Source organism: Coregonus clupeaformis, chromosome 9 (genome assembly GCF_020615455.1).
Source record: "Coregonus clupeaformis isolate EN_2021a chromosome 9, ASM2061545v1, whole genome shotgun sequence".
Classification (NCBI taxonomy): domain Eukaryota; kingdom Metazoa; phylum Chordata; class Actinopteri; order Salmoniformes; family Salmonidae; genus Coregonus; species Coregonus clupeaformis.
The window spans coordinates 10,881,130-10,893,830 of NC_059200.1; the positions used below are offsets into that span (position 1 = coordinate 10,881,130).

Below are 12,701 nucleotides of genomic sequence, written 5' to 3' on the forward strand. Positions count from 1 at the left end.
GGCCGCTCAGCAAGGAAGAAGCTGCTCCAAAACCGCCATAAAAAAGCCAGACTACGGTTTACATCCGCACATGGGGACAAAGATCGTACTTTTTGGAGAAATATCCTCTGGTCTAATGAAACAAAAATATAACTGTTTGGCCATAATGACCATCGTTATGTTTGGAGGAAAAAGGGGGTGCTTGCAAGCCGAAGAACACCATCACAACCGTGAAGCATGGGGGTGGCAGCATCATGCTGTGGGGGTGCTTTGCTGCAGGAGGGACTGGTGCACTTCACAAAATAGATGGCATCATGAGGAAGGAAAATTATAATTATAATTTGCCATTTAGCAGACGCTTTTATCCAAAGCGACTTACAGTCATGCGTGCATACATATATTTTATTATTATTATTATTATTTTTTTATTTTATTTTTTCTGTATGGGTGGTCCCGGGTATCGAACCCACTACCTTGGCGTTACAAGCGCCGTGCTCTACCAGCTGAGCTACAGAGGACCACGGATTATGTGGATATATTGAAGCAACATCTCAAGACATCAGTCAGGAGGTTAAAGCTTGGTCGCGAATGGGTCTTCCAAATTGACAATGACCCCAAGCATACTTCCAAAGTTGTGGCAAAATGGCTTAAGGACAACAAAGTCAAGGTATTGGTGTGGCCATCACAAAGCTCTGACCTCAATCCTATCGAAAATTTTTAGGCAGAACTAAAAAAGCGTGTGCGAGCAAGGAGGCCTACAAACCTGACTCAGTTACACCAGCTCTGCCAGGAGGAATGGGACAAAATTCACCCAACTTATTGTGGGAAGCTTGTGGAAGGCTACCTGAAACGTTTGACTCAAGTTAAACAATTTAAAGGCAATGCTACCAAATACTAATTGAGTGTATGTAAACTTCTGACACACTGGGAATGTGATGAAAGAAATAAAAGCTGAAACAAATCATTCTCTCTACTATTATTCTGACATTTCACATTCTTAAAATAAAGTGGTGATCCTAACTGACCTAAGACAGCGAATTTTTACTAGGATTAAATGTCAGGAATTGTGAAAAACTGAGTTTAAATGTATTTGGCTAAGGTGTATGTACATTTCCGACTTCAACTGTATGTGGATTATGTAAAAAAATATTTGTTAGTCTAATGTGATTAATAAGGAGCATCCAAACGCTGCACTTGATACATTTATGAAATTGCTTCTTCCAATTATTGATAAACATGCACCTGTTAAGAAACTGACTGTTAGAACTGTTAAGGCTCCATGGATTGATGAGAAATTGAAAAACTGTATGGTTGAAAGAGATGGGGCAAAAGGAGTCTGGCTGCACACCTGACTGGCTGACTTACTGCATATTGAGAAATTATGTGACTAAACTCAACAAATAGAAGAAGAAACTGTATTATGAAGCCAAGATCAATGATATAAAGAATTATAGAAAAACACTTTGGAGTACTTTAAATGAAATTATGGGCAGAAAGACTAATTCAACTCCATCTTTCATCGAATCAGATGGCTTATTCATCACAAAACCATTTGATGTTGCCAATTATTTTAATGATTACTTCATTGGCAAAGTGGGCAAACTTAGGCAGGAAATGCCAACAACGAACAGTGAGCCATCGTACTCATGCATAAAAAAACGAATAATGAAAGAAAAGCATTGCAAGTTTGAATTTTGTAAAGTTAGTGTGGGAGAGGTGGAAAAATTATTGTTATCGAATCAATAATGACAAACCTCCTGGCATTGGCAACTTATATGGAAAGCTACTGAGGATGGTAGCTGACTCTATAGCCTCTCCTATCTGTCATATCTTTAATCTGAGCCTAGAGGAAAGTCTTTGTACTCAGGCCTGGAGGGAAACCAAAGTCATTCCGCTACCGAAGAGTGGTAAAGCGGCCTTTACTGGTTCTAACAGCAGACCTATCAGCTTACTGCCAGCTCTTGGTAAACTTTTGGAAAAAATTGTGTTTGACCAAATACAATGCTATTTATCTGTAAACAAATTAACAACAGACTTTCAGTATGCTTATAGAGAAGGGCACTCAACATGTACTGCACTGACACAAACGACTGATGAAATTAAGAAGAAGAAGATTATGGGAGCTGTACTGTTAGATTTCAGTGCAGCCTTTGATATTATTGACCATAACCTGTTGTTGAGAAAACTTTTGGCTTTTCAACCCCTGCCATATCGTGGATTCAGAGCTATCTATCTAATAGAACTCAGAGAGTTTTCTTTAATGGAAGCTACTCTAATGTAAAACATGTAAAGTGTGGTGTACCACAGGGCAGCTCTCTAGGCCCTCTACTCTTTTATATTTTTACCAATGACCTGCCACTGGCATTAAACAAAGCATGTGTGTCAATGTATGCTGATGATTCAACCATATACGCACCAGCAACCACAGCTAATGAAGTCACTGAAACCCTTAACAAACAGTTGCAGTCTGTTTTGGAATGGGTGGCCAGTAATAAACTGGTCCTGAACATCTCTAAAACTAAGAGCATTGTATTCGGTACAAATTATTCCCCAAGTTCTAGACCTCAGCTGAATCTGGTAATGAATAGTGTGGCTGTTGAGGAGACTAAATTACTTGGTGTTACCATAGATTGTAAACTGTCATGGTCAAAACATATAGATTCAATGGTTGTAAAGATGGGGAGAGGTCTGTCCATAATAAAGAGATGGCCCACTTTTTTGACAACACACTCCACAAAGCAATTCCTGCAGGCTCTAGTTTTATCTTATCTTGATTATTGTCCAGCCATATGGTCAAGTGCTGCAAAGAAATACCTAGTTAAGCTGCAGCTGGCCCAGAAAAGAGTGGCACGTCTTGCTCTTTATTGTAATCAGAGGGCTAATATTAATACTATGCATGCCAGTCTCTCTTGGCTAAAAGTTGAGGAAAGACTGACTGCGTCACTTCTTGTTTTTATAAGAAACATGAATGTGTTGGAAATTACAAATTGTTTGCATAGTCACCTTACATATAGCACTGACACACACACTTACCCCACCAGACATGCCACCAGGGGTCTGTTCACAGTCTCCAGGTCCAAAAAAAATTCAAGGAAACGTACAGTACTATACAGAGCCATGAGTGCATGGAACTCCCTTCCATCTTATATAGCGCAAGTGAACAGCAAACCTGGTTTAAAAAAATAAAATAAAGCAACACCTCACGGCACAATGCCTCTCCCCCATGTGACCTACTTGTTGTGTGTATGTACTAACATGTATGTGTAATTGATATAATAATATAATATGCCATTTAGCAGACGCTTTTATCCAAAGCGACTTACAGTCATGCGTGCATACATTTTTGTGTATGGGTGGTCCCGGGGATCGAACCCACTACCTTGGCGTTACAAGCGCCGTGCTCTACCAGCTGAGCTACAGAGCGCACACACACACACACACACACACACACTACATGTTCATGTTTTTAAATGTATGTCAATTGTAAAGTATTTTGTCTCTAATGTCTTTTTCCATTATGTGTCGGACCCCAGTAAGACTAGCTGTCACCATTGGTATCGGCTAATGGGGATCCTAATAAATTTTAACATAAAAAAGTCTATGACCAGAACGTTGTGTGTCTCTTTAGATGTTAACACAATATTTATAATGGCATACTGATATTCATTTTAACAGCTAATTTTAAACCAGCTCATATTGCTGCTACAGTGTGCTATGTATAATTTAAATCAGTGGTTCTCAACTGGCTTTGCCTCGCATCACAATTTCTTTCCCTAAAATGCAATTTGGAAAACTATTTTTTATACTATATTGATAGTAAATGTACCAATTATATGACAAGGGAACAACAGTCCCAAGTTTTTCATTGTCAATAATTCAATTTTGCCCATATTCTTCATGGAGAATGTTAAGCTCTCTGGCTTGAGACCACAAAATCAACCAAATCCGCTAAATAGCGCTGCTAATAACTCTATATTGAAAATACTGTGATTGAAGAAAAATAGTTCAGAGGTTAAATTATCATTTCTACACACGTTCTACCTGATTTTAGTCGCGACCCATTCAAAACCTAATTTGGGTCAAGACCCACCAGCTGAGAATCACTGATCTAAATGGCACCCTCATTTTGTCAGTTTGATTACAGTTAAGAGAACTATTGTGCCAGACGCATTGGTGGTGTGCTGTCTGCTACTGCTGAGTGAGGGTTTCTAATGTGCAGCACAACATATTGGGCTGTCAACAACAACTGAAGAATCTCCACCCCCAAAACAATATCACACATCTTAACATGACAGCTTGTTTAAAAAATAAATTTCACATCCATAGCTATAAATATAAAAGTGGTCAATTCAGCTGAGTTTCAAACATCGATAGGCCTTGCTCTTGCTCATTATACTAACATTGTAAAAGCTTTGGTTGGAAATGAGAGGCCATCAAAGCCATCAGCCTCCATTTAAACTAACCAGCATACGGTGCCACACCATCTCATTTCATGGGTGAATAGTCATCTGATAATTGCATAAAATTCAATGTTCACACACAAATCAATAAATTAAATATCATAGTGTGCAGTAATCCAAGAGTATGAGGAAGTGCATCAGCTGATTCTGACACAGTCTGTTGTTACATGGCAAAGTCCAACTCTGAAGTCATCCCATTGAAGTTGACATTACAAACTGTTAAGGTAAGGGTTAAGGTTAGGGTTAGGTAAGATATATGGTTAGGGTTAAGGTTAGGTTTATGGTTTAGGGTAGGGACGTCCCAAGGATTCCGGATAGCACTAACCGTTGTTACATATCCAGATATTAGTCATATAATCTTCTCCAATCATTGACATTTTGGTTAACAAATGCATTTTGTTAGAGACAAAGTTCTCTCCATGAAAAAGATGGATATGCATATCATTATTTTTATTTTTACAAAGGGATTAGTACTGTGCTGTATATCATCTTCTAATAATATGTTTGTTCATTGTTTTGTGTGTTGTTTACAATCATCCTTTAGTGACCGTTGTCCTGGATGAGTCAGTGTAATAAAAACAAAGGGACGATACTATTTCCTCATTACTTCATTGTATGTGAACCGTTTCTCTGTGTCCACATTATTTGTGGCAATAGAGTTGCTATGACTCACTGGCTGAAAATAAGACCCAATCCTTCAGCAAACACACAGCTGAATGTACTATGCCCTAGGGTCGGTAACGTCATTGCTCCAAATCATAAAGAAATAAACTGTTGCATTCCAACTGTAACAGCCTGCACGTGACAGCAATGTTAATTACATAGCCTATATAATCTTTTTACTGTTTCCTAGCTCCTATCATAGTGGCGGCAGGTAGCTTCGTGGTTAAGAGCATTGTACCAGTAACCGAAAGGTCGCTGGTTCTAATCCCCAAGCCGACTAGGTGAAAAATCTGTCGATGTGCCCTTAAGCAAGGCACTTAACCCTAATTGCTCCTGAAAGTCGCTCTGGATAAGAGTGTCTGCTAAATGACCAATTTATTTGTATTTATAGTGGTTACCGTATATTAAACACAGCTTTACGCAAACAAGTCTTGAGAAAGACAAAAGGAATGTCAAGCCAACAATGATTATTATTATCTCAAGTCAGCTATAAAAAATAATCCACAGACTATGTAACAGCCCCTATGTGTAGAATGAGAGTCTTATCGGCCAACCCTCTCTTTGTGGTTTGTTTGTTTTGGATGTGACGGGGACTAGGGCAGGCATTTAGACCGACCCTGACACTCCTTGCATGACGCCAGGCCAAGCAAAGGTATTTTTAGAGACCCAGATGAGTGGGCCAATATACCAGTGAGGGGTTAAGGAGAGGGAGAGTGCATGTGATGATTGATGGTATCTATATGGAGACCTCTGTTTTTTTTCCAGTGGTCTCATCTGTTTTACACGGCTGATGGTGCATGCGGTATACGTCTTTATTCCTTCATCACATTGATTTCTGCTGAAATGGTTTGTGTTGGCCTCGTAATCCACTGTCAACGTGGTAATTTATTGAGACAAATGCGTATACATGTTGCACAGTGTTATTTATCAAGGCTAGTGGGGGCATGCCATGGCAGATTAGACAGCCCACATCACATCAATGTAGAATGCCTGGGAACTCTTGCCCCACTTATCTCAATGCATTCACATTCTGTTAAGGAGCACTTGGAGGCTGCTGCCTCATTTGGATAACAATGTCAACACTTATTTGAGTTTGTGACACTGTGTGAGAGACGAGGTTTAAATACGTTAAAGAGAGTGACAGTGTGTGAGAAACCTGGGCTCTTCAGGCAAAGCAATCTCATTCATCTTAGACCGACAGGCCCTCTAAGTAATAGGACAACAGGTAGCCTGTAACATGCTCTCTGGAATGTCCTGAATATTTTCCACAGCTTTCATTTTTTCATTGTGTGAGTGAGTTATTTTGGTATGTGTGAGAAAGTGTTTCAGTGTCTGTCTGTATTTGCACAAGAGCTTTTCTTTGTTTCATCTTTCCCTTCTCAAAAAAGAAAAGTAAAGAATGGAGTGAAATGTGATGTCTGAGGCCCTTATTTTATGAGAGATGAAGTCACTAGACGATTCTCCACACACTGTGAGTAGCGGAGTGGAGTATCCCACTGTAAAAACCCATGCCTGGTTGTCTGGCTATATGAACAATAGCTCATTAAATTATCCTCGTAATGACAGTTCCCCTAAAAAGCTTTCATTATCACTCATCCATAGTTATATCCTGCCTGGCTCTATTGTGACTGCCTTTTACTGCTTTCTGGCATTCCAGCCAGTCCACATCGAGACGCTTACTTACCCTGGCCCACTTTCATGACGATCTTCATGGAGAGGGTGTTGCAGACCCCTCCTTCCCTGTTCTCCAGGCCCTCCAGGGTCCCATTGGACGTGGCTGTGATGAGAGACAGGAAACAGCATTGGAACATAAATAATAATTACAGCCACTCAGAATTAATGTACGGCTTGATTGTTCATTCATGAAGAGATCTCTATAAATCTCTACATATAGCTATATCACTGGACACTGATGGATGCAATTATTTAAAAGATCATTCAGAAAACTGCACAATGGTTGCTGTCCATGCCTCATAAGATATCATCTAACCACTTGTGCTGAGAAAATAATTTTCTAACCCCCTAATGTAGATACAGGTATATACCTGTTGTTGCTTACAACAGATTTTCATCTTTTAACCGCACATTGGTAATATCCACTCGGGTTGTAGTTTGAGGACCACGTAAATACAAGGCTCTCTATACATTCCTCTTGTGTGTGCTGCTTATATCTAGACACGGGGAATGAAATGGATGATGAAAATGGATGATGAAAAGCCCTTGAGTGGGCTCTCCTCTTACTAAGACATGGCTGTGATAGTAATCTGATCCCAGGGGAATGTGGTGCTTTCAAAACACTGCTGAAATCATACATGTGGAGAGAGGAAGGTGTACACACTGTATAGTCCAACATTTTTATGTGTGGTAATCACATTTTTACCCACCTTCCCACCCTCACTCTCTACCCTCCTCTCCAAAGCTTAAAGAGGTTTTTGTTCTTTCCTTTTTGCTGAAGAAATGTACCAAACATTTGGCAAAGCAAGTTATGCCAGAAGCAATTATGGCGAGCTGCAAATGCCAGGGGCTTAGCTTTCTCTTTCGGCATGTCCTGTAATTAGAGACTGGGTGGCATAGTGGCCTGCAGCCCTTATCTCTGAGGGGTTTTCCTTAAAATCAATTCCCACTGAGGGGAGCTGAGGAGGCTGGGGGACAGGGGAAGCCAATAGGGTCTCTGTCTCCCTGTGTTGCTCCTGTCAGCTCTGCTTCCCAAGGACTTAAGTCACAGAAACGGGGTGCAATTGGCACTCTCTAGGACCAAGGAGTGTGAATATGGATCGGGTTCTAGATAATTCTCTCAGCCCATAGATACGAGGGGGCGGTTTCCATGCCAGTGAAAGCCGGTGCCCCACCCTGCCCCGTTTGATTCTTTTCAGACCTGCTCGTTGGGTATTTTCACCTCCAGAAACCTCCGCTTTTTTCTCCATCTGCTCCATTCTCCTCCTCACAAGGCACTAAAGGAACGGCCACCTTATTAGCTGGTCCAGATTCTCCCCTCATTAAGAGTCATGAATGAGTTGCCATGTAGGAGAGTGTTTGACTAATAAGGTCCCTCTCCAGGAGAATCAAAGCCCCTCTCAGTGGAGCCCAGGCACAATGGCGGTGGGCCGGTGAGAATGGGGCATGTGGCACTGCTCCAGCAGAGGTATCCCACCACACCACTGGCTCAAATCACCAACTGCTCAACAACACAGAATGGGAGGCCTGTGAACCCGATTTCCCTCTTTCTTTCCCACATTTAGTTTTTCATTCTTCAAGGATGCAATTAGAAGACAGAGGACACACAAAACTGAGTTCATTACAAACATTTTGGATTAGCAATTCATTCTTATGGCGTAGCCAGATAGAACAAAAGGAGAATTTGAGTTATTTTGTTTTACAGGCTAAGCTTAAAAGGAGCTTACATTGACGCCAATGTACTAATGAGACCCTGAATATATTGGCAGAAACATTATAATGGAAACGGATTCATTAAGGTAAGGAGCTTGAGAGGTACAGTGAGAAGACAATCTCATTGACTATTGGCCCATGCAGGGATTAAACGTGGAACCTTATCTATCTACAAGCCTTGACCTTAGCTGATTACATTACCTGCCTGTCTCCTTCACATTTCATGCTCTATCATGCAGGGTAATTTCTGTTACTCTCTTTCACTACTACTACCAATTGAGACCTCTCCGTCAGTCGAGAGAGGCCCCAGCAAACTAATGTTGGCTTTAAATAAAAGTGAAAAGCTAACCTTGAATGGTTTGATGGAGCAAGGGAAGAAAACCCCTAGACACAATTCATTAGTATTTTCTGATTGCATTGACCACGAAGTAGACTGAGCATGTTTCTCAGAAACCAACTGTCTCAGACATCCTATAGTTGTCCTGTATTCCACAAATAGAACCCTTCACTTGATAGATAAACTTTGAACTAATTTAGTTCAATGGGAATTCTGTCATCAAACATGTGGGATTGTCTTATTAGGTTTAGAGCACTCATGAAGTGAGAATGGATGCGTGAAAAACAATAGCTTACAGCACTTAACCCAAAGAACAAATTGTGTTTTAGTTTTCAGAATGGATCCTTAACACTCTGTTAGTGGAAGGTTGAGGCGGTGAGTGGGAGAGAGCCCTGCTGCCCTGAATGATGTCACAACTATTAAGATGCATAGGCCTGGGAGAGATGCCAGGCTCCGACCGAGTCGTCATGCACAATGTGAGCATGCCACCGTGCCCGCGAGAAGCAGGGCAGAGAGACAGACAGACAACTCTATCCAACAAGGCCTCCAAATATGGCCAAATCTGCTGCCCATCAGAGAAACACTTTGTTAGATTCTAGGAAAGGAAATCACAGCATCACTGAGACAGGATAAGGGAATTATATAACATCCATTGCAGTTGCTATTGTTGTAAACACTGTATACTGTTGTTCACCATTGTAATGAGGAAACTCTTAGTTGGTTCCAGGACTGTCAAGGCCAACCTTTGAACTGGGAAAACATCATTTAACACAGGATATGAAGCAGGGTGTGGGGGCGAGGTCATCAGCAGTCCCATCTCTTCCACAGCTGCTGAAACTGACTTCTGTTTTCAAGTGAACTAGGGGTCACGTTTCACAACTCACGGGGCTCTGAGATGTTGGAAAGATATCTCTGTCTTGCAACAACAATGATCTCTATCATTCACCTTCAACAAAGGTACTGCACTCGTGCCATGAAACAGAGTCTGGAAAAATAGTAATAGTCATAAAAGAAAATAACAATTCAAGGACAATACTCAAACTATTCCGTTTTGGGGGTACTAGGAAAATGTAGTTTTTTGTCCCTAACTGTACTATAGTGTACCAAAAACATCTTGAGGACATCTTGAGATTTGAACAGATTAGTTTAGGGACTGGGGACACTTCTTGCCTGACAGCCTGTATCGACAAAAAGTTCCCTTCTTATCCAATAGATCAATGATTTAAGTTGATAAAAACACCTCCTGTCCGTTATCTGTAACATTACTAAACTATTGGTATTTTACCACCTCAAATTATCAGGACAAATGTTTATTTATATCCAAAGAATGTGGATCAAATAGTGCATAGTCCAGGTCTGAGAATGATTTACAGTCTACTGCTATAGCTTGTTCAATTCCATTGAGTGAGCTAATGCAAGAGTACAAAAAGTACAGAAAAACCTTTGGTTAGTGCTGCTGAACATTAAAAGTGAAAATAGCATTAGTATGATATCAGAATGTAAATGTATATTTATATGACTGAGATGGGACCCTTTTTTAATATATGGTGCTCAAAATAAAAATGAGTTAGGAGAGGGTGGGGTAAGCTGAGACATTTTTTACATTCAGCATCACTCCATCAAGGGAAATATAGTATACTTTCGAGAAAAAAAAAGATATCTACATATATTTTGGGATGTTGTGTATCCCTTGAAATAATCAGAATTAATGTAAATATTACAGTCTCTTGGCACGACTTACCCCGTGTATGGGGTAAGTTGAGCAGCTGGACAGGGTAAGTTAAGCCACCTACACATTTCTGCACTGAATGAAATATTACCACTACCTTTTTAAAACCATGTCTATCTTTATTTCCAAAACACAATTATTTTTTTTTACACTTTTAACATAGGCCAGGCCCTGTTGTTACCTCATATCCCAGGCGTAATGCAAGGCATTAGAGAAAACACTTACATTTGCTATTAAACTTTCCATTAGCTCAACCATTGGCTCAACTTACCCCATGGCCATTCGCTCAACTTACCCCAAGGCAAACATTTTGAATACCATAAAACTTCAATTATTACCCCGGGCGTTTATCTGCTTGAATCACTGAACACAACAAGTGCTTATTAGAGACAGGCTTCTATTTGAGCCCTGCGTCTATTTCCTTAATGCACACAGCTTTTGCTCATTTGCATAGTTAATTGTTGAAAACATTTAAATAATTAATTATCATTTACACACTATGTCACTTTTCTTTTGTCTTAGTATGCCTCTATTTTGAAAAAAAAACTACACTTTTCCTTGACAATAATTATTCTCCTCTGACTGAGCATTTTTGTCCATTCTCACTTTTACCACTAGAGGGCGATCTGTTGATTTCTAGGGTTCTGTACTCCTGAAGTTCTTGACTGTTTTTGTGATTGCCAGGTACTATAGCTAGCAGTCCTCAGCTGTTAGCAACCAATGGCTAGCAGTTTCTTACTGGCGATAGAAACGGATTATTGCAATAATTTTTTCGAGTCATTACTGAATTTGTTTATGTAACAAATCAAACATTAAACCTTGTAAACAGTTCATGGTAATTCATGGTAACCTCGTAACCAAATCATTTAGACCCAACGTTTATTAGAATTTATTTATTTGCTGAAATGTGTGTCGTTGCCCAGCTATTAAAAGTGACAGGCGGCTATTTGAGACTCTGCGTTTAATGGTTTTATTGTATATTAGGCCACACAGCTACAAGGATCCACTTTCATGCTAGGTTTAGGACCTCATATTGAAGCTTATAGAGATCCCAACTGATGTATAAAACAATCTTAAAATGATCTACTTTGGTTTAGATACAAGCATCATGAAACCTCTACCACAATACATTAATTTGACTTGATGAAAATCAGCTTTTTAGACCCAACTTGCTTACCACTTTTTCCATGTGTTTTCTTCCTTCGCAGACCCATGAAATTATGACCTCTTCCCCACTCTTCCCTACTGTATAGCTACCACGAGAAAAGGACACAAGTTATAAAAATCCCCTTCTGTTTGATTCATAGCATTGGTTGTTTGGTTCCTTACCACTGGGGGGAGGGAAGCAACTGGCATTAGCACATAATTAATTTGCCAAGAATATGCTCTATGTGCTTTAGTGTGTTTCTCCGAGGGAGGCTTCTGTCATGACTGTAAAATAAATGGTGTGCCGTTCTAGGTTTTTTCCTTCAGCACCTCTAATTAACTCCAACATCTTTCCTCTTGATTATGGTTTCTGTCTTCGCTCCGAGGACAAAAAGTCCCAGACAAGCATGCATGATCTAGCAGGCTATCATACAGTACTTGTATGTAACTGCAACAGCACAGATACTGTGCTGCTTGTTGGAACATAAGCCAATCTGAAGGGAGACTTATTTACTCATTGTAAGACTGTGGGTGAGGTTATGAAGCAAGACAGTTTGTTATACGGTTGACATTCTTTGTGGTTTGTCCTCATTTAGCCAACAAACAAAATACAGAGTATCTCCAAGCTTAACTGTCATTTCAGTTTGTAGGACGCTATGGATGTTCCTCTTTGTGCAGCCAATACCACATCACCACATATACACCAACGCACGCAATCTTTTAAGCAAACACGATTCGTCCAAAAATGGGTCTTCTGTGTGTACTTAGATCAAATAACAAAGACACACTCCAAAAACAAAAAATCATGCAATCCATTTTGAATTCTCAATGTGCTCTGTAGCATGCTTCTATAAAATGCGTAGACAGACACTTCTACACAGTCCTGTACATGTGTTCACTGAGCAATAACATGTACTCATGCATGAATCAACATGTGGCAAGGTCCATCTGTACTGTCATTATTATACATTTGCAAAAATAGCAAAAATTATTCAATAAA

General features: G+C 40.0%; 1 protein-coding gene across 1 annotated transcript in view; it reads right to left on the minus strand.

The window, feature by feature from the left end:
- Positions 1–12,701, minus strand: part of LOC121573728 (ephrin-B1) — a 74,084-nt gene that overhangs the window by 10,898 nt on the left and 50,485 nt on the right. Inside the window, exon 3 of the mRNA XM_041885922.1 lies at positions 6,787–6,879. Coding sequence (XP_041741856.1) covers positions 6,787–6,879 — 93 coding nt within the window. The remainder of the gene's footprint in view (positions 1–6,786; positions 6,880–12,701) is intronic.